At 48.1% G+C, this 21,412-nt stretch overlaps 1 protein-coding gene across 9 annotated transcripts in view; it reads left to right on the forward strand.

Moving 5' to 3' along the window:
* The window catches only part of LOC125749154 (zinc finger protein 516-like), a 35,902-nt gene extending 14,682 nt beyond the window's left edge, over positions 1–21,220 (forward strand). For 7 of the 9 annotated variants that reach the window (XM_049026102.1, XM_049026101.1, XM_049026109.1 and 4 more), the window contains exons 2-6: positions 5,858–7,835; positions 12,446–13,609; positions 15,672–15,776; positions 16,772–16,839; positions 18,374–21,220. In XM_049026102.1, the coding sequence (XP_048882059.1) occupies positions 6,104–7,835; positions 12,446–13,609; positions 15,672–15,776; positions 16,772–16,839; positions 18,374–18,433 (3,129 nt within the window). In that variant the 5' untranslated portion in view covers positions 5,858–6,103 and the 3' untranslated portion in view covers positions 18,434–21,220. Of the gene's footprint in view, positions 1–152; positions 407–4,366; positions 4,990–5,857; positions 7,836–12,445; positions 13,610–15,671; positions 15,777–16,771; positions 16,840–18,373 lie in introns of those variants that run through there. The other 2 variants (XM_049026103.1, XM_049026107.1) reach the window with 2 other exon arrangements.
* Positions 21,221–21,412: the final 192 nt, after the last annotated feature.

Raw genomic sequence — 21,412 nt, forward strand, 5'->3', positions numbered from 1 at the left:
GACTCTGCAGGCATGGAAATAAGATCGCTTTTTTTTTTTAAGGTTTCAGGGGAAATGTGCTTCAGCAATTTTAGGCACCTGTCTGTGGGGGTGGGGGGGGGCAGGACCTCATGCTGTGGAGTCGGAAATGCACTACGAGCGATGGCCGTGAGAGCAGCCGCGCGGGATCGCTCTAAAAAGGTTATTATTAAAAAAAAATTAAACAACATGATAGGTAAAACGTGATAACGCCAACCCCCCCACTCCCCACTCCCACGACACTTCATCGAGGGCACAGGAAGTTGGAGGCGTGACGCAGAGTGTGCAGGCAGCCTCCACTGTGCACGTGAGAAGCTGATGATCCCGTCGCTACACATCGCTGCTTTCAGTTGCTTCTGCTTCTCTGGGACGCGCAGGATTCATGCAGGTGAATCGTGGTCTTTACTGTGACACCAGCTCAGGGTTGCGGGCCAAATGTCGTTAATATATTATGTCATCGTTCCTCGGGTCTTTTTATAAGTAAGTGATGGTTACACATGATACAAATTAATTATTAGTACAGTTGTTTTATTTTTCATTCTGTTAAGAGTTGAATCACTCTAAGGTACAACAGCCGATTTGGCCGAGAGCCCTGAGTCTGCTGCTCGCGGCGGCGTCCTCTGGTGCGTTGGATGCGCTCCAGGTTGCGGCATTTTGCCGGCGGCGGACCCGTGTAGCGGCGTTCGTCAGAGCCGAGTCACAGGGGGGTCGGAGGACCTGCCACATCCTTTTCCTGCACCTGCACGGGCGATGTGGCTTGGGGGCTGGGCCGACAGGTCTCACGGTGTGCGTGACACGAAAACCCTCCCTCCGCCGCTTCCAGTGCGTCAGTGAATGCGCTCCCTTTCGCTCCATCGAGGTCAGAACGCTGGTTGTCTAACAAGCCAAGCCAAACTTAACATACATCCCCCAGCCCATAGTGTATAATACGTAAAATACTTAAAATTTAGTATCTAATTATGAGCAGAGTTATTAGGGTTGTAAGAAATGGGTGTTTCTGACTTATGGGGTGTCACATTCTTGTTCGTTAGCTCTCCCTCACTGTCGCAGTCACTGGAAAATCAATTTCTGTATCTGGGACAATCACCACTGGAGTTCAATGAAAGCAAACACAAACGATAGGTTTAACGTTTGGTCTAATGTACTCAGCATTCTAAACGAGTAACAGGTGTACTGTTTTAGGGTTCCGTAGCCGTGAAACTCGGGGGTCTTACAACAGGGAGCTCAATGGATGCAGGGATTAATGCTTTTCTATCTCTGCTTAGCTTTTGCCACTTATTAAGGTCACTTTTCCATTGTTTAACATTATTGTTCTCCTCCCACGTTTCCAGGAGACAGCAGTCCGTTGTGTCCTCTTTCCTGATGGGAGCATGCAGATGGTGTGGGTTGAGAGGGGGTCACCGATTGGTCCTGACGCTTTCCCATTCACACTGCGTTTGTTCATCCAATCATTCCTTATTCATTCCAGAGGGAAGGGGCGTGGCCTCGGTCACAGGCCGGGCTGTTGGGAACCACTGAAACTGCTCTGTTCCCCAGAACAAGGCCGTTCTGTCAGGCTGTCATCTTTATGAAATTTATTTATGCTCCTCGAACCCTTCAGACGAGAGGAGTGCTAGCAGACACGAAAAAAAAAATATATATGTATATATGGTCTTGGGCTCTGTGCAGCCATAGTGAGATGTGTGCAGGGTGACTATCAGCAGATGTTTAAAGAATTTGCAGGGGGGGGGTAAAGAGGGAGAATCATTGAAGAGGTTTGGTATGTTCGGGTCTGATGGGAACCATTTCAAAATGCCACAGCTTCCTGCTTCCTTGGGTGTGGACCTTGTTGTTTTTAAAACAAGATCTGGGCACTCTCTTTTTCAGAAAAGACTCCTGTCATTTCACATGCAGAATACAGAAAGGGTTTGGAGCACCATCTGTTTTCTGTGCTGGGTTTTACCAGACGGATCCTTGTGGTCTTCGCTCCTAAGCCAATTTATCGGTTTGTACTGTGTGTGCAGCAACCGGTTTAAAAGCAGTTAATCTCTTTACAATTTAATTTGGCCAGGCCATGTGACTCGCAGAGGCCACGTGACTCGCTGAGGCCATGCGACTCATTGGGGTCATGTGACCCCGCTGGATGGTCAGCTCAACTAGGGGTTTGTGTTTATTTGTCGAAAAACTTGCAGAGAAGCACAATGTTGTTGTTTTTTTTCCCTTTTCTGAATAAGAAACACGGTGACCGGGGAAGAAACGGAGAGTGAGCGGAATGATAGAGAAAGAGTGAGGCAGAGAGAGAAAATGAAAAACCTCGTGGTGTTATATTACCGCCTCAGCCGATGGATGTACACACAGAAAGGGAAATGGGAATTATTTCCCCGTAGGGGAAAGATCAGCATTACATATCTGAATGTAAAGTATGGTTCATGTTTAGGGGGCAATAAAAAAGAATTACTCGGATCTGGAATTGGGGGGGCGCTTAGATAACATTGCTCAGAAGAAGCACCCATGCGCTAGAATCCCAGATCTGCTGCTATTCCTTCCCTCCGGCATCCCAGTAAGATCAAGCACCCAGAGGTGTGGGCCCCATGCCAGGGGCCCCTAGGCACAGTCTGGTCTGTGCAAAGACCCGTGAGTCACTGGCTTTTGGGTGAAAGTGGGCCTGGTGGACAGCAGGCGTTAGGAGACGGGGGATGGCAGCTTTTCACACTCTAATCCAGGACTCCACTGGGCTAAGGAGCGAGCAGCACGAGGAGGTTTAGACAGAGGAATCTGCATAATGAAATATGCGTTCAGTCAGAGGACTTGTGCTGAGCTGCTGGATGGAGATGGCAAGCGGCAAGGGGCGTGATCTGAAGGCCGGCCGCTCCTGCAGACGCAGGCGCTATTCAGGGCTCAGTGCGAACGCAGTCGATACCTATTGTCTTGCAGACTGAGCTCTTCCAAGGCCAGCTTTTAGCTAGTGATATGATTAATCTATCAGCCTCAACTGAGACACGGGCCCTTGTTAGTGGTGTGCTGTTACAAGACCCTCTTGGGAGAAACCGTGCAAAATCAGTCGATCACAAGCTGCAGCTCGGTATCCCAATTGGAACAAGGTTGTTATTCTCTACTGATATACAGTGAATTAATTTTCCTATCATTTTAAATGGGGAGTGGCGGTTTTATTGCGATTCTGTTCGGCTTTACACATGCTCCACAGATCGTCAAAAGGTGTGTAGATCTTTGCTCTGACATACTGTAATGCATTCCTATCCCCCCCCATATATCTCTCAAGTCTGGAACACTGTATTTATCAAATCCAGGTCAAGAATTGCACCCCTTGCAGTGCAACAAAATAAAAGTTTTAACCAAAGATTAGGGATGTCACTCACAAGGTGGGAACCAGCCCTGGGTGGCAGTGCGAGCCCATCATGGAGAGTACACTCACATGAATTATGGTTTAATTTACTCACATCAATGTTTCACAACTGGAAAGCATACAAATGCTTCTCTGCGGAACATAATATCACATAAGATGTAAAAGAAAAACTTAAGTCTTAGAAAAAAATACACATTAACTGAATATCCGAGTACCTGAAATGTAAACAAATTTTCAAGTATTTAACTATTAGACTGTGTAGGTAAATGCTTATATTCAAAATAAAATTATATTATAATTATATAGCATTTTTTCAGTGTGTTCCTCTGCTGAACTGTTTAACATGAACCAGCAAATGATTACAAATTCTCTAAAGATCAGTGCCCGTAATTATAAAAAATGAAATGTTATTTAAAGTATTTAGCAACTGGTTAGATAAAAGTTAAATGCATGGAGTCAAACTGTGGTCACAGAGAGGCAAATAAATGTACGCACCGTAAACACGAGCATATATTATAGCAAACAAAACCGATATATCAAGAGATTTTTTCTTTTGTCAAATTTTATGTATTTAATAATTTTTTTTTTCCTTTACATTTCACTTTGTTCAGCACTAATGTGTTTGCAAAGATTCTTTCCTTTTTCGTTGTATTTTTCTTTACATTTCACTATGTGGCCTCTTCTTGACACTGTGTGGGTAGGCAGGGGTTCTGGAGGTGTCTGTCACTACACGATCCCCAATGCGTACCACCTGCCTGATTTGTACCTTGCATGTCTGTGCATTCACAGCTTTTTTTCAGCATGCGTATACTACGTTACTCTTTCTGGCACTGCCCAATTCGTTTGTCCTGGCATTTTACATAAGACCATATTGTCTATATTTACTTTAAATAAATAATATGTATTTGTAGTATATGTTGACAGTATGGCTTGCCAGCAGTGATATAACATTATCAAGCCATTTCATATGTAAAAATGCATTGAATATGAGAAAAATTCAATATATTACCCCACCCTGGGGGGGTGGGAATCCAAAGAAGTCAGTAAAACACACACACACACACACAGGGAAAACATGCAAACTCCACACACACACACACACGACAAGTTCTGTTTGACTATAGTTTATTTTAGGTAAATTTCCATTTTTGCTTTATAAACATCACAATATTTAGCACAAAAATTATGTCAATGTGAACTTTTTCTGTTATTGTCCAGGCCTACTCAATGCACACGATATGTTTAAAAAATTATATAAATTAATATATGGTAGTTCTGTACTGTATTATGTATCATGTAAACCTCAGGCCTAGTCTTAATTTTATCAGCGATTCTCTAGAGATACAGGAGCTGTAGACAGTAAATATTCCAAGAGGCTGAAGGGCGCAACACTTACACTTACACTTATTCATGGATAACTTCGCATTACTAGCCGAGGCCTTCAAGCCAGTTGTCTACCACCCAACTGAGGCTTTTGCTCTTCACCTGGACCCTAATCTTCCTCCCGCCTTATTGCTGGGTGATCCAGAAGGCAAATTTTAATCAACGCTTTTTAAAAATGGACATTAATCGAGGAATCATGACAGCTCTACCCAAGATGCATAATGCTCCATGATGATGCCGTAAAGGTGATGCGTGCTTCTCGTTGGTTTATCTGCTTTTCCTTGGTCAGCTTTCCTTGGACGCAGATCCCATGGTCGTTCCTTAAAGGCTGTACTGACTTGTTTTTAATCCTTGGCATTAGAAGTCATTTATACAGATTCTCGTTTTAAGGGTGCCGGTTCAGACCGATGTATAGTTTTTCAAAGAAAATGTGGATTCTCTTCTAGTCATTAATCTCTATAAGATCCCTTACCGAGGCTCATAGAACAACATAGGGCGGGCAGTTTCCTTTTCTCCATCTTAAGTGAGCAGTTTTTCAAATGTGGATGAGTTCTTCAAAAGTAGGTTACATTTAGCGTCTCTGACAGCAGGACAAAGAAAAACACATTCCGGGAATCCTAATGGCTGACAGTGGCAGTCAAGGCAGTAACAGCACTATCGTGCCTCTGTGAATTTTACTATTTTACGCCTCGGATCCATGGACGGTTGTATTTGAATCATTTGCGTCTGATTTTGTGTCACAGACTTTTAATGTACAGGCAGATCTCACTGATGGCGTGGCCAAAGTCAGACACCTTCCTGATCGCTCCGATCCGGCTATGCACTTTTCTTTCATGCACAGCTGCTCGGATCACCGAGAGGTCTATGTATTCAAACTAATTATGTATTGCATTGCGCAGCACAAATACGTAGCACGCACATACTGTGTATGCAAACGGATGCATCGTCGTGTAACAAGCAGACAACAGTAATGAAATACGATGTATCTGAGAGTGAGATTTAAAGGGGTTCTATGTTGCTTTGAGGCTGATCCACTGTGTAATGAGTTTAGTGTTGGCCTGCAGGATTTACAGCCAATGGCTAATATACCTTCTGCTTTCCCTTGTTACCTAGGTGTGGAGCTGCTTGGGTTGTATCCGGAATGATTTGTCCCAGCCACAGAAGGCTTTCCTGGCAATAAGATAAAGTAAAGTGAAAACAAGCCTCAGAGGAATCGATAGGGTTACCGGCGAGGGCACCGCCGTAGAGAGTGCATGACGGAGAGCAAGGGCGGCTCTTTCTGCAGAGCCTCGGACTGGGTGTACCATTACAGATAGCCCCGGCTTGGCGATCTGTAAAGTTGTGGTTAGGCGCCAGACGATGGAGCGCCAACACAGTTCCGAAGGAGGCGTCCAGATGGGCAGGAGCAAGGCTGCTATAGCCGAGGAGGACGGGTCAGCTCACTACGCCTGCAGCGTATGCAGCCGCAGCTTCCCCTTTCAGAGCTCGCTGTCGCAGCACATGCGGAAGCACACGGAGGCCAGACCATACAAGTGTCCCTACTGCGACCACCGGGAAGCCCAGAAGGGCCGGTTGAAGGTCCACATCCGTAGCCACCGCGTGGGTGTCCCCGGGCGTGGCCACGAGCAGACGGATGCAGAAGGAGACGAGGAGGAGGCGGAGGTGGGGGAACAACAGAGCAGCGAGGTAGGCGTGTCTGAGGGCCTGGACAGCTGTGCCAGCCCGACCAAGAGCACGTCGGCTTGCAACCAGGTGGTCAACGGCAGCCCAGAGGGCACCAGGGGCAAGGTACCGAGCACCAATGCCTGGACGCTGTCTCTTCAGTGCACCGTCTGCAGCAGGAAGTTGGGTAGCCAGGCAGAGCTGGATAAGCATTCACAGCTCTGCCGGCTCTGCAGCCACGTTGCTCAACGAGAGAATCAGCTCCTCGACCACCTCAAAAGGCCTCGCATCCCAGAAGATGCAGTCCCCGGGGTCGGGTCCGAAGGGGAGTCTGGTGAATTTTCCTGCGGCTTGTGCGGCCAGAGCTTTGCCCAGGCCTGGCTCCTGAAGGCCCACACGAAGAAGCACTTGGGCCCCTTTGAACACGCCTGCCATGTCTGTGGCCGGCGCTTCCGCGAAGCCTGGTTCCTAAAGAACCACATGAAGACCCACAGTATCAAGGCTAACTGTCGAGGCAAGTCAAGGAGTGAGCTGGAGCCACCGGCCACCATCAACAACGTAGTGCAGGATGAAGCAGTTCTGGTCAGGACTGCCTCTCTCTACCAGCTCTGCTTGAAGTGTGGGAACCTCTTCCATGACAGAGAGAACCTTCAGATCCATAATAGAATCCACAGCCGGGCGTCGCACCTTGAACGGCAGGACAAGCACGAAGGAACCAGCAACCACCCAGACTCGTCTACTGCAAAGAAGCTTTTTTTGGGGTGCCTGAATCTCCAACCCTCTGAGGATGGAGGAAACAAAACATTGAGGAACAAATTGGGCACACGCATCCCGGAGCTGGACCCAGTCTGCAGTTACCAGGCCTGGCAGCTAGCCACCAAAGGTAGGGTGACGGATTCTTGGGACAACGTCAAGGACATTGGCTGGGAAGAGGTGGCGGTGGATGGAGATTTGGGCAATGATCAGGGGACAGGAGAGTACATCCTGGTAGGGCAAGAGAAGCGGAAGAGGGAGGTGGACTCTCACTATAGTTCTGGCGGTGGCAAAAGGAGGAACAGCGGGAGCCACGCCCACCACCACAGTGGGAACGGACATGCCCTGGGTGACTTCACCCCTGAGAGCTTGAGTGACTCAGAGTACCGGCCCCCATCTCGAGCAGGCCGGCGCTCCTCACAGAGCAAAGCCACCGAGTGCTTCGAGTGTGGGAAGGTGTTCCGCACGCGCAACCAGATGGCGATGCATGCTCGCACACACCGCCGGGAGGGGGGCCGGACCTCCAGAGGGGACCGTGGTGGTTCCGTCAGTGAGGCCGAGTCGGGCTCGGCCAGCCGCCCCAGCACCCCTCGCTCTGGGTCCTCGCTGCCTGCCTCCAGGGCGGGCGACACCACCCCGGACAGGGTGGAAGAGAAATCCCCGACCGCCGTCCCAGGTAAGGACACGGTTTTACGATCTTTTTAATTTATATCTGGTTTGTGTAAACAGAATACAGCTATACGCTACCAGCCGAACGTTTTGGCTTTTTCTATATTTGCATGAGATTTTCTACATTTGCATGTTACTCACTTAACATTTACTAAAAATACACTCAGTATTCTTTGCTAGCAAATAAATGTATAGTCATCAATTGAGTGCTTTATTAGTAAGAAAATGTTACATCTTTGATGTGTCAAAGTAGCATCCTCTAGCAGCTACAATAACAGCAGAGAAAATTTTAAGTACATTTCTACATACTGCTCTGTTTCATAGGATGATCAGTTAACTAACATTTAAAGTTAAATGACAGCCTAGAATTTGACTATTCCATCACCACACGACCAGTTATAATAGGATGTCAGACATGAACTGTTACATACTCTATCCATTTTATAAAGGAACCTTGTTTTTTTTTTACTTGCATTTTCATTTATAGTTGTTCACTCAACTTCCCAATATTTAACAAGAATAAAAAATCAGTTTATGAAATAAATGGAAAAGTGGTAAAAACCTGTGGTGTGAAAAAACTTTTGACAAGTAATGCACAGCTAATGCGTATAATCATCATACTGTGACCTTCAGCCCAGTTTGCTTACTCATGGGTCTTTCCACTTTCTTACGAGTCTTTTTTTGCAAATTTGCCACTCATTTTTATCTGACATTTCACAGCTTCATCCTGATTTAAAGCTCTGTCATAATACAAGAAAGAACCAAATTTTTTACCAGAGAAACTAATTAATATATTAATATTGAATGTAGTCATAATTAATTAAAAGCATCACAACATGAACTGTCTCGTATGGGTTGTTTTTATGGCATTGTGGGTCAGTAAGGACTTGTTCCCTCCCCGTTGTTGGTCAGGACCAACCAGAGATGGCAGGGTTAGCTCAGAGATCGGCAGCCAAATAGACGCAGACACGCTATTGGTTGAGACCAAAAATCTCATGCTCAGGGGTTATCAGGTAAACCAGAGCATTGTCTTCTTTACTTTAAGGCGGGGCTGTACATCAGAGGTGAAAAGTTCAGGTCCCAAAAGTAAACATCCAAACCAAAGTTTTGTTTCAACCAACCGACTAAGCCTGAACAGTCACAGTCACAGAGTGCTCAACTGGTTGGCTTAAACATCTGGATTTTTGCTTTCTGAACCTGGGATTTCCACTTCTGCAGTACCTGCCGATTATAGCAGCATGCAGCACTCTCTGTCCCTTACAGGACCTTTCTATGTGAGTCACAGCTGTGTCTCTAACCGAAAACAGTTAAACCGTGCATGACATTAATACTTGAGATTGGTTCTGAGGACATTTACTCACAAAGAAGAGTCATTCTCTGCCGGCGACCCGTTTCTGTCAGACGACGGGTTTGTTTTGTGCTTATAGTCTGTCTCAGCTCCCTGCTTTGGACAGATTCAGCACTAAAAAGCAGCTGTTTGTGAAAAGCCCATTGTTAAAACAGCTCTTCACCTCCAGCTCCCAGTACACAAGAGTGGGATGCACTAGACACCTAGTGGTCACATTTGGAAGCAGCAGGTGCTATACAGAACATTTTCAGCTCCATTCTCCATGAGCTAATCACATGACACATCTCCCAAAGAATGAATGTTATCAGTGTTATCTGTTGAACATTTTTAGTACATAATGGTCTTCAGATTAGATTAGTAAGAATTCACTTAAACAGAAGACAGTGGTAGGGGACATACCTGACAAACTAACAGATCTGCAGAATCACCGGGGAGAAGCAAATAATAACTGTATTTTAAAAGCATGAAATAAAACTACATCAGCATAAAACAGCACCAACACAGATGTATGATTTCGCCAAACTCACAAGTTGTCATTCAACTCAACTCAACTCAACTCAGTTCAGTTATATTGGTATAACTCCTTTTCACAACATTACCTTCTCAAAGCACCTTACATTATCCCTTTTTTATCCCATCATCCACATTATTTTGTGGTCCAGAGGCTTGTAAGTGGGAACTCCACGAGAAATCTCAATACCCAGAGCTGGTAGGTACTCAAGTGGGCTGGCGAACTGAAATCCTCCCCGAAAGGTTACAGATTCAAATCTTAGCAGTGAGATTTGTATTGGACACCCCAGTAAACATTGTGGCCTGAACTGCATCAGTCATTCAGTGCAGTATATATACAGCAGAACCTTGGAACTGGAACACCTCTTAACCGTACCAGATCGGACCTTGAACAAGTCGTGCTTGTAACTGCATTTCGACCATAAACTCTGAACACAACAAAACAAGTGAGACCTGCCAAAACCTGTACAGATCGGGACGCGTCTCTGACGGACTGAAACAAAGGCGAACGGACCCACTGGGATGCCGATGCCTATGAATCGCTCTCAGTCTCACGGCGCCTCTCGACCGACGTCGACGCGTGAAAGCTGTCTTCCTGTGTTCGGTGTGAATTTTTTTGTGCTTTATCTACAGCACATTTAGTGATACAGTAATCATGCCCCCTAGGAACGCGCGCAGTGATAGCAGCAAACCAAAGAGGAATGTGGTGAAAGTAACTGAAGAACTTAAAAAGGAAATTATAGGGAGACCTGAAGGTGGTGCGCGTGTCTTTGGAGGGTGATTGTCAGTTATTTCATGTTTATTGCTTTTGTATGTGTAGTTTTATATTGATTGATAATTCTTTTTAGCATTAGGTAGATAAGTTTAAATAGACTATCATTTAGGGGGTTGTAATTAATTAAATTCATTTGCATTATTTCTTATGGGGAAATTCAGCTTGGAACTCGAACAAATTGCTACTCAACCAGCCTTCTGGAAGTTCATGTTCCAAGGTTCCACTGTATATCATCCCATCCCATTGTATTTTTGTCCATAGAGAGTGACCTGAAAGCGGATGCAGTGGGACATTGGGGGGTGTATCGAATAGTGTAAGACGCACAGGAGAATGGGCAGCACTGCCAGCCCTGTAATGAGCCACGGTACTTATCTAACTTTTGACACAGTAGGCTGTACACTAATGGAACAAAAGCACCAATAAGACAAATCAAATTTCAGGGACATACTTTTGATTTTTACTTGCAAAAACGTGCCTGTGACTGTTTCTTAGCCTTGGGATAATGAGCCACAACCCTACAGTACAGGCTGTATTCAAACACCAATTACCCGGTGTGACGTCCTTGGGCACAGCGTTTCAACAAGGTTTCGCGTATCGATTAGTTGCCCTTGTCCGTCATTCCCCATGTGGTGCATAAATGAGTGTAAATTTGTGTGGGTTTTCCCCCCAAGTCAGAGCTGAGCTGCACTCCGCTGAGGGCCCCACCCACAAAGGCCTTCCTTTCCTGTGCCCCCCCATGTTTGCTTTTCATTTCCCACCAAACTTGCCGTTTTCTTTTTGCTTTCACTCCCATCCCAGCTGGATCGCGTTTGTCCCCGAAAAGGACATGGACTCCCCTGATAAACATCCTATCCAGCCCCCCTGTGTGCGGTCACATGGTTCTGTATGAGTCCCAAGTTAGAGACGTCTGTGCCATGAGCTACAGTGTTGGGAGAGTGTCCGGTACCATCGCGGCCAGCTTACCCACAATGCCGCTGCCGTGTCCAGGCTGTACTCCGGCACCATCGCGGCCAGCTTACCCACAATGCCGCTGTCGTGTCCAGGCTGTACTCCGGCACCATCGCGGCCAGCTTACCCACAATGCCGCTCTCGTGTCCAGGCTGTACTCCGGCACCATCGCGGCCAGCTTACCCACAATGCCGCTCTCGTGTCCAGGCTGTACTCCGGCACCATCGCGGCCAGCTTACCCACAATGCCGCTGCCGACTTCGCAACGTACTTCAAATTTCAGTGTAATGTGACCCAGACACCGCCACATTAACCTCATATAAACTACATGCTGTTCCTACTGTTTCTGCTTCTCTGGGGCTCATGGGGGCCGGTGGACTGTCGGCAGGGGGGGGGGTGTGGGAACAGTGTGCAGGATGAGGAGGGGCAGATCTCTGCTGCCACCTGTCACGACCCGGGTTCACCAACCCCAGGCATCCCAGCGCATTGCTGGCTGAATTGAATCCAGACGGCTGCCTGCCCCCCCCCCCCCCCCCCCCCCCCCCGGTGTAAGATACAACTCCATCACTGTGCAGTGTGGGGAGGGATGGGGTAAGCGCTCACTGCGTGTGTGTAAACAGTGCTGCCCCCGGAGGAGGCCTGGGTCACTGCTTCCCAGGCCCCGATGTTCTGCAGCTTGCGGAAATGGCCTCCTGTGTCCTGCCCCCCCAGGCTGCTGAGACATGTGGGGGAGTGCTGAGAAATAAGGGCGGCTCATCAGGGTGAAAAAAAAGCAGCAAGATTAGCTGTGCACCATGCCTCAGCATTTTTAAGGTGAATTGTAAGGGGAGTTAGGAATGCCATGAGTAACAGTCAGAGGATTAAAAACTGCTCTAAAAGTGGTGTTACAGTGCCATCTTGTGGCAGTGTGCACTAAATACCTGCATTATTCTTCTTATTATGTACTGCTGGTCATTTTTGGTTGCCCTTTCTAAGCACACATGTACACCTTCTAGAAAATCATCTTGACCCCTTTTGTTTCATTCCACTCTTGACAGATGAAAAGCAGCACGTCTGTGACCTGTGTGAATTCAGAAGCAGAGACTCCAGCACCTTGGCCACGCACCTGCTTTCCCAGCATGCCACAGGTGGCAGTCTGGGCAAGTCAGGCACTTTGGGAGAGGATCTCTGTAACAACCCGGGCCAGAAGGGAAGGCCAGCACCAGCCTACTTGGGCAATTCTGCCCCCTACTCTTCTCCTGAGAGGGTTGAGGTGGAGTGTCTTCATCTGGTAACAGGTACCCATAATGGAAAGGTCAAGGAGAAGCCCAGACTTTCAAAGGATCCCTCCATTGCTGCACTTGATCTGTCGATGTGTGTGGGTATCCCACCTGGGGGCCCTCTGGCGCTCCCTAATGACACCCCATCTGGCCACCAGTGCTCTTACTGCTCTTATGGTACCCACTATCCTGAAGTGCTCTGGATCCACCAGACTGTCGCCCACAAGGTGAAGAGCAGTGCCCTGATTCCCTGCTGGGCCCCGCGCTCTAGGCCCAAGGGGTCTTTGAGTATTCTGGCATCATGGAGGCGGACCGGACCCCCACCTGCCTCTGGCGGGAAGGAGTGTCCTGCCCTCCCCACCACCCGCTCTGCACGTACGCAGCCCCCTAACTGGGACAGATCAAGCGGCGGACCCAGGGGAAGCATGACCACAGGATCTGGGTCTCAAGGGGCCGCATCTAGCAGGATCAGCCGGTCCGGGGTGGAAGAGGCCCGGCAACAGCGACCCAAGCCCGAGACGCAGACCAGGCCCACGGAGAGGAACCCCGACACCCCCCAGCCACCACCGGCGAGCCCCAAAATGGGGGCCCGGCCAGCAGAGAGACGCCCGCTTCCCCAGGAGGGCCTAGGCTTCATGCTTTCCAGCAAACACGACATGTCCCAGCACGCCCCCCCCACAGGTCTGCCTCCGCCCCCGGCAATACAGTCCCAGGCCAAGATGGGCCAGCAGGACCCGATGAGTCCAGGACGGAACCCAGGTGGCTCTCAGACACGGGGAAGCCCTGTAATGGGTTCCCCCCTGTCGCGTCCCGCGACCAAGTACGAGTCAGCGCCCAACTCCCCGGCGGACATTCTCAGCTTCCTGAAGAACTGCCAAGCCCATGACCTAGCCACACTCTACCAGCGCTGGGGCTCCTCCAATCCGCTTCTGACTCACACAGGTAAGTGGGTGTGGCCACACCTAAAGTGTCAATACGGCCAATACGGTTGCGTATCACTGTCCGTGACAGTGAATGGTATCATGTGTGCCTGTGTGTGTGTGTGTGTGTGTGTACATCAACCAAACCCACATGCACAGGGCTATTCGGAATGTTATCCCCTCCCTGACCAGCTTTGCTCACTCCATTAATTAGCCGGATAATTACCTGATAGCTGACAGATGACTGATGGGCCTAGAGAGTGCAGGTGCCAGCAGAGGTACTCACTTCTACAGTCACTGTAGATCTGTTGCTTGATAGGCCACATTACATGCAATCTAATTAAGTCGTACTGATGAGCAACCGTCTCGGCAGGTAAAGGACAGCCGCCCTGGCGCCAAGATGGCTGCTAGACTCGTATCGGATATGCCTGGACACTTGTCGAAGCTCCTGAGCTGTTCCAATTCCACGGCACCAAAATGGCGGCCTCTGAGGATGCCGTCTGAGAATGACCTCCTGTAGACCTCCCCGCCTAGACCGCTTAACTTTATTTGAACTGTCGCTGTGCATATTTTATTTAGGTGGAAGTACTTTTTCATCTTACCGCGGCAGAGATTTATGACTTCCCTGGCAAAGCGGGACTGTGGGTTCTCTTTTCAACGTAATAAAATTTGCACAGTACAAAACAATACATTGTGTGTAGCTACGTATTTATTAACTACTGGAGGTCCTTGGAGTGACTCTCAGCTGGGGACACAGATGTATTAACCTGCTCCCCAGTAACTACAGCCAGCGCTGTGTTTCTGCCCCCTGCTGGTGATGGAATGTGATGGAAGCGTTGCCTTCAGGATCCATCCGTCACGTTCAGTTAGCCGCACCAGAATAACTCGTGGTGCCGATTCGCGCGTCCTTCCCAAAAAGGGCTGTGTGTTTTTTTTTTTTTTTTTAGGTGTACGCTCATAACGGAGTCCAAAAGGCCCCATCTCTGAGCGTATGCCTATCCATGGAGCACATTCACGTGCGGTTAAAAATACTGGTGGCGGCTAGAATTCTGAGTAATGCGCAGAGACAGGCAGCCCGGTACCGTGATGCCCTCAGCCAAAAAGCCATTGTGACAAGCTCAGGTTAGATCCACTTTGGATTTCACCTGACAGCACAAATATGTAAAGTACCACTGAGCAAGGGAGAAAAATTAAATTAAGGCAGCAGCTTCTTAGAAATCCGGCATTCACAAAACCCACGTTTCTGCACGATTTCCCTGCGAATACTGCTTATTTCTAAGGTCAAGTGGGACAATTTAACACAGGAAACTGTGCTCTATCTGCCAACCCTGTGTGATTTCTCCCTTTTTTATGGCAAATTACCGCGCCTTGCGTCTTAGAGTCAGCGAGGACGATATCACGGCCCAGCGTGGCCCCTTTGAGTCAGACTAGGCAAAGTGACCTTTGAGAAAGGGGAACGGTTTCGCTTCTCTTTGTGTCCTCATTTATTTTCATCTTGCTGGCGAAAGGGAACCGTGTCCCTACAGGGCCGGAGAGGGGTGTGGGGTACGGTGCAGACACAAAGGGACAGGTGTGGCATGAGTCGATGGACTGGGCCCAGATAGGGATGGGGGTACATGGGTACCTGTAGTTAGGGCACGGTCAGTTTGTGTACCCATGTAGGTGTGTAGCTACAAGACTCCTGTTCCTCTCAACCCACCACCCCCCCCACAAGTTGGCAGCTGGCCATCGAAGTGACGGCTGAGGAAGCAGAGAGAGAGAGAGAGAGGCAGAAAGGGAGAGATAGAGAGGGAGGGAGAGCAAGACAGCCGGCTGACATGTGACACGCCAGTCCTGGAGCGGGCACGTGACGGGTGACGCCTCTTAATTGTCTGTAATTTATGCGGCTCTGTGGCCTGCTCACGTCTGGCTGTCAGGCCCTGCTTCATGTAGCCTGACAGCAGCCTTCCAGGCCCCGGAGGTAGCCCTACATAATGACACATTAGACATACTAATGATGTTTCCTCTCTCCATTTTTTTTTCTGCCCAGGCATAATGTTGTCTTCTTTAACTTTAATTTTCTAAACCCCCCCCCCCCCCCTCAGGAATGCTGAGGTCACTGGCCCACCAAGGAGACTACATCTGCCGCGACTGTGGAAGGAGCTTTGGCCAGCCCAGCCACCTACGCACACACATGAGGTCACACACAGGTGCGTAAGACGCAGGCGTGCGTCGGCGGGAGTGCGTGTGAGGGGTGTGCGGCTCGGAGCTGTGCTCGTGCGGCCCGCATGTGGGTGCGTGCGTGTTTGTACCTGTGTGCATTTTCCCAAACTCCCGGACTGTAGGACGGTGAGCATTAAAAGACAGACTTTGTGCATTTGCCATCGGTCGACATCCAGAAGTACAGGCTTCTAAAATGGCGAGGAGTCCCTAACCTTCTACTTAATTTGTTCCAGTTTTTTCATATGTTTATTGTTTTTTTTTTACATTAGGGGGAGTAAAATAGAGCAGGGGGGCAGGGGATTTGCTCTCCCTGTACATCAGCTCTATTTTTTCGGTTCAGGGTTGCATCTTTCTTTGTGATTCCAGCCGGCGAGGGTCCGTATGCATTATTAATTAGATGCCAGTTAGGGAGATTTGATCTACCGTTAATAGAGCTGGTGGTGTGGGGGTGCGTGCCGCCCGTGGGGCGGAGGAGCCCCCGCCACACCAGGGAGACAACGGGGAAGCCGGTGTCCTCGCCGGACGGGCTGGCAGACGGGCGAAGGCTGAGGGGCACGACGTCAGACGCCAGAGTGACGTATGGACATGCCAGGGGACAGGGCCGGGCCGGTCAGCAATGCAGGAAGGGCCCCCCCCTCCCCATCTCACCTACAATCGTAATTAATGTTGTCAGTGCCGGCGTCCATTAGAGTGCTCGCTAACCGCACGCGTCATGTTCAATTGGCGGTTTCAGGCTACGGGATAGCCTCTCCGTCCTCGAGCGGGTGGTGGCAGTCGGAAGCAATCTCTTAGGATGGCGGCTAGCTGAAGGTCTCAGGTTTACCCCCCCCCCAAACTATGAGTGTCATGTACAATTGCCGGTTTTAGCCCACGGGCCACGATCTCAATCGTGTGGTGGGTCCTGGCACCTCCGCAGATCTGAACTGCGGCTCAGAGGCCCTGGTTTTAACTGCGCACCCCCCCCCCCCCCTTGTTCCCACAGTGGTTGTGGAGTCCAGTGGACTCCAAGGTTCTGATGCTCACACCCCCACTGCCGAAGCCCCCAAGCAAGTATGTTCCGCCATTCACTTTGTGTGTGTGTGTGTGTGTGTGTGTGTGTGTGTGTGTGTGTGTGTGTGTGAGAGAGTATGTGTTTACACATTTGAGCCTTGGTTGCTTGATAGTTTCCATCTTCTGCCATGTGTCTGGATCAGTATGGCTGCATTTTCTCACACTGTGCAGGATTAAAGTCATTCACTGCGGTCCCAAGTAATGAGGCTACTAAACAAGGTCCCGGTTACCTCGGTGACTGGCGCTAACCGGGCGCACAGTTAATGCGATAACTCCGTAACTCCATAACTCCATAACTCCGTAACTCCTGATCTGTTGCACGCAGATGGATGGGACGGTGTGTCCAACCTGCGTGTTTTGGGTTGGTGGTTGCCACGGGGACCGTGGTAGTAGAGAATAGGCACAATGAATGTGGTGACAGTGTAACATGGGTACCGTAGATCTCTGCTGACACGTAACTTTAAATAAAAACACCTTTATTCAGGGGGCTGCAGGGACCTGTCCAGTCGCATCTATCCCGCCTGACCATTCATGCAGGTTACGGACTTGCCTCCCTGTCCTGCAGCTTTTGAACCGCTGTTCTGCTTTGGTGTGCCTCTCCTACATCCCACCAGTGACCCATCACGTTGCGTCCACTCGCCTCCATCACTAACGGAGCAGTAATAGAGGTTTCCACCCTCTCTCCTATTCCATAAAGCGTTTGCAGAAGCGAGCAGGACAAAATTAATGATGTTCTTGAAGTCAGCAGCTCCGCACTAACCCTGCTTTATTAATCATTCATTCGTTCCTATTTATTACATCGTACAATTGGTTAATACTCAAAAAGAAGGAATGCCATTTGTAGTTAAAGTCGGCGCCTCTTGCTAACGCTAAGATTAGCTCACTCCCAAGCCTTCTAAGTGTGCTGCTCCATCCAGAGTCTTCATGAACGGCGGCCTGCTGCCTGGTTTCTGCTCCTTTCTCACTGTCTCTTGTTTTAATCAGGCTCTTGCTTATTATCGTGCATCTCTGTAGGTCAATCTAATTACACCAAGTGTGTATGGAGGGTGCTTTACCTGGGGGGTGACCGCAGGCAGGTGACATACCCTATATTTTGACACGGCTGAACCTCTCCCTGCAAACTCTTATGTTACACATCTTGGTACAGCACAAAAGCTTCCGATCAGCAGCAGAACGGAGACGCGGTTTAATTGCAATGCTAAGCGGCGTGACAGAGTCAATGGCGTGTTACTCGCATGAATGTTGTGTGCCTTCTCGCCCGGGCAACGGGAAGCCTGCAGTCCGTCGCAGCACCTCTGTCACGGGCCCAGCTGATGGCGACCGCGCTTGACGTCTCCCTTGGGCCGGAGATCTCGCCTTTCCCATATGCCACAGCGACGTGCTGTCAGTCACCGTTACAGTTCCTCCTCGGCCTGCCTTAGAAATGGGGGGGGGGTTGTATACATGACAGGCAGAGTGCCACCTGTGCCCAGTGCACAACGGACCTGACCCCCTCCTCCCCCCTGTTTTGCGCCCTTGTCTCTGTGTCCCGCAGGGGAGAAACCATTCTGGAGCTGGCACTGCCCGTACGTCGCCTCTCAGAAAAGGAACCTGAAGACGGGCGTCCAGAGCGTTCGCCACGCGTCCTTCCGTGCCGATGCGTTCCAGCTCGCCGCACTCCGTGTGCCACTCAAGGATCCGCGTGACTCGGCGCCCGCAGGCTCGGCACTGGACTGCAAAGCGGCCGCCTTGGATGAGGAACATGCACCAAAAATACCCCTGGCCGGGGAATCGGCGACGGTGTGAAAGCCCAACAGTGCGAGGCCTGCTCCGCGCCACCGTGAATCCGGTTCAGCGTAAATAAAAATGTGGCTCAGCACCTGTTCAAATTGGACCCACCCCGGTCTCATTCAGCTCAGTGGATTTTGTAACTAGAGTTATTTTCTGTTTCACTAACAGTTCTAAGCACTGCAAAAAAATGTGTTGTTTTTTATATATATATATATATATATATATATATATATATATATATATATATATATATATATATATATATATATATATATATATATAAAACCAAACCCAATCTCCTCTGAACAAAGAAGAAAAATACAGTAGTATATTTCATGTTTGCTAATCTGCGGTTCAGACTTGAAACTGACGTTTGTATTATTTATTTTTTTCATTTTAAACTTTGCTTACGTAGATTTCTTGAATTGTAGTTTAAGTCAATGAATTAGTTTCGATAGGATTTAAAAAATCTACTTTTATTTGCAGGAAAGAAAATGCATTTTATTGGGGATTAATTTAGAGTGCAATTCAGTGACGATGATTTTAATAAGAAAGCAGTATAAAGCATTTCAAAAAGATGATCAATATTTAACCGTTGCCCAGATTAACGGGCACCAGAGCTCAGGTTTATGAAATACTCGGTAATCTACAGAAGGTCAGTAACATTTCCTCGTTTTCCTCAGGATTGCTAAGCTTCAGGACAGCATACGCATGCTGGCCAAACGTTCCAGACTGTGACATTTGGGGAAGCTCAGGAGTCGTATTTAAAAACTAAAGAGTTAAGTAACCCTTTGAAGTATTTGCTTATGTACTTAGGCCTATATAGGTTTATAGTAGGAATGTACCGCTACCGAAGTTCTGTTACGTCGTTTGATATAATGGCGTACGTGGAATTGTCTTATAAGTCTACGCCGGAATCACCGTCTGACCCGAATTTAGATAAAATTATTTGCCGTGAATCTACCGCCGCTCACCTTTGTGTCTCAACCAGGAGCACGCCGCTGAAATCTCGAGGCGATTGAAAAGATAAAGGAGGAGTGTGCTACCTTGAGGAATCTCCTTTTAATAAAGCGTCACGCCCTTTAATTTTATATATACACGTCTGGCCAACTGTAGGCTTGAAATGCTTACTGGTAACTGTTTTTTATTTTGAATCCCCGTGCGTTATTGTATCTCCTACTGTGAATGGAGTATGATGTTTTGGGTCTAAACCGAGTGTGTGCGGACTGAAGCGGCGTGCACTGTGGCCTGCCCAGAACCAGGCCGAGTGTCATGGACAGGACTGGGAAACCCCATTAGTCTTAATTTGTGCATTACTCTGAACTGGGTAATATTTCTTTAATACTGATAATGAAGCATATTAAATTTTGATTACGAATATATGAACATTTCACTCTAAAAAGGGGTGGTTTATTCAATTCCTGGATATCGGCATCCCGAGGATTGCTTTGGGTACGCCTTTAATCATTGCCTTGCCATAATCCCTATACATGTATCTCCTCATTATTTAGTAGTATCGGATATAGTATATTCCCATAAATTTTACTTACAGTGTAATTTGTAATTATAATGTTAATGTCTAGCTTAATTTGCTATAATATGTTGATATATGGTATTTGTATGCTTAAAAATGTGTGTATATGAATAATAGTAAAGTAACTTTAGTTGCCTACCAAAGTAGTATGAACTGAATTGTTGACGTTGCTGTGCAATTGCATTGATACTCTTAGCTTTACTGAAGCACCACTATCCCACCTACTGGCTTTGAGCTTCGTAGTGAAGTCCTCTGCTGTCCTTCTCTCAGACATTTCCAGCATCGAGACCAAATGAATTTGTTGGTTAAATCTTGGTGCACTTGCTGCTTCTGTGCACGTCTGTCGGAGGGGCGGGAATGTTCCCTTCTGGCTCGCATATGACGTTTTTTCTCCTGAATATATTCTTAACAGTGGCTTTTGGCTTGACTCTGTTGATGGAAAAAGTGGTAGAGAAGTGGACATTGTAGTTTAGACAAATTTAACACGACGTCTCTGTACTTCGGTACAGTTGAAGAAACTGTGAACACGCTGAACATTTCAGCTTCGGATTTTCGACTTTGTATTCATCCGCTGGAGTTTCCCCCCCCCCCCTCCACTGTACCCCCATGAAGCCAAAGCGCTGGGCACAAGGACATGGTGTCACAGAGCTGGACTGACATTTAGTCCTTCACTCCGCACTCTGGGACTTTCAGAAACCAATGATCACTTCTTCATTTGAACTTCTTTCCTCCTGAAGGCCCTGATCCAGTTTGACTTTTTTTCATTTGTTTGTCTTTGAGCTACATGTGTTTACGAGCAGTTTTTTATATCGATTTCCTACTTGTTTCAGTCCATAGAAAGACAACACTGTTTAACCTGGATTTTCATCGGTCGCTATTTATTATCTGTCAGGAGGAATCCTCGCAGCGCCAGAAAGCGGGACTGACCGTTCCGATCTTCAGCGTTGTGTAGATTTCACTTAGAGACTGTTACCAATGAGAAGCTCTCTACCTCTCTGGATTCATTCACACGTCTTAAGCCGTTTTGTACATCGTTGATGCTGTAATGTAATCACCATATTAAAGAGATGGATGTTGCTTTGCTTGTCTGAGCATAATTGTGTTTGTCATGTGACAGCAATGCGGCTTGCAGGTACATGCAGCTGATAAAAGGGCCTCTAATGCGATGAAACAGGCTCAGAGTGGGCCCTGCTCCGACCCCTTTTAAGCAGTTCTTACCAGATTTAAATAACTCTGCATTTTGTCCCCCACGGCAGACAGACGCATTGT

Source organism: Brienomyrus brachyistius, chromosome 9 (genome assembly GCF_023856365.1).
Source record: "Brienomyrus brachyistius isolate T26 chromosome 9, BBRACH_0.4, whole genome shotgun sequence".
NCBI classification, from domain to species: Eukaryota; Metazoa; Chordata; class Actinopteri; order Osteoglossiformes; family Mormyridae; genus Brienomyrus; species Brienomyrus brachyistius.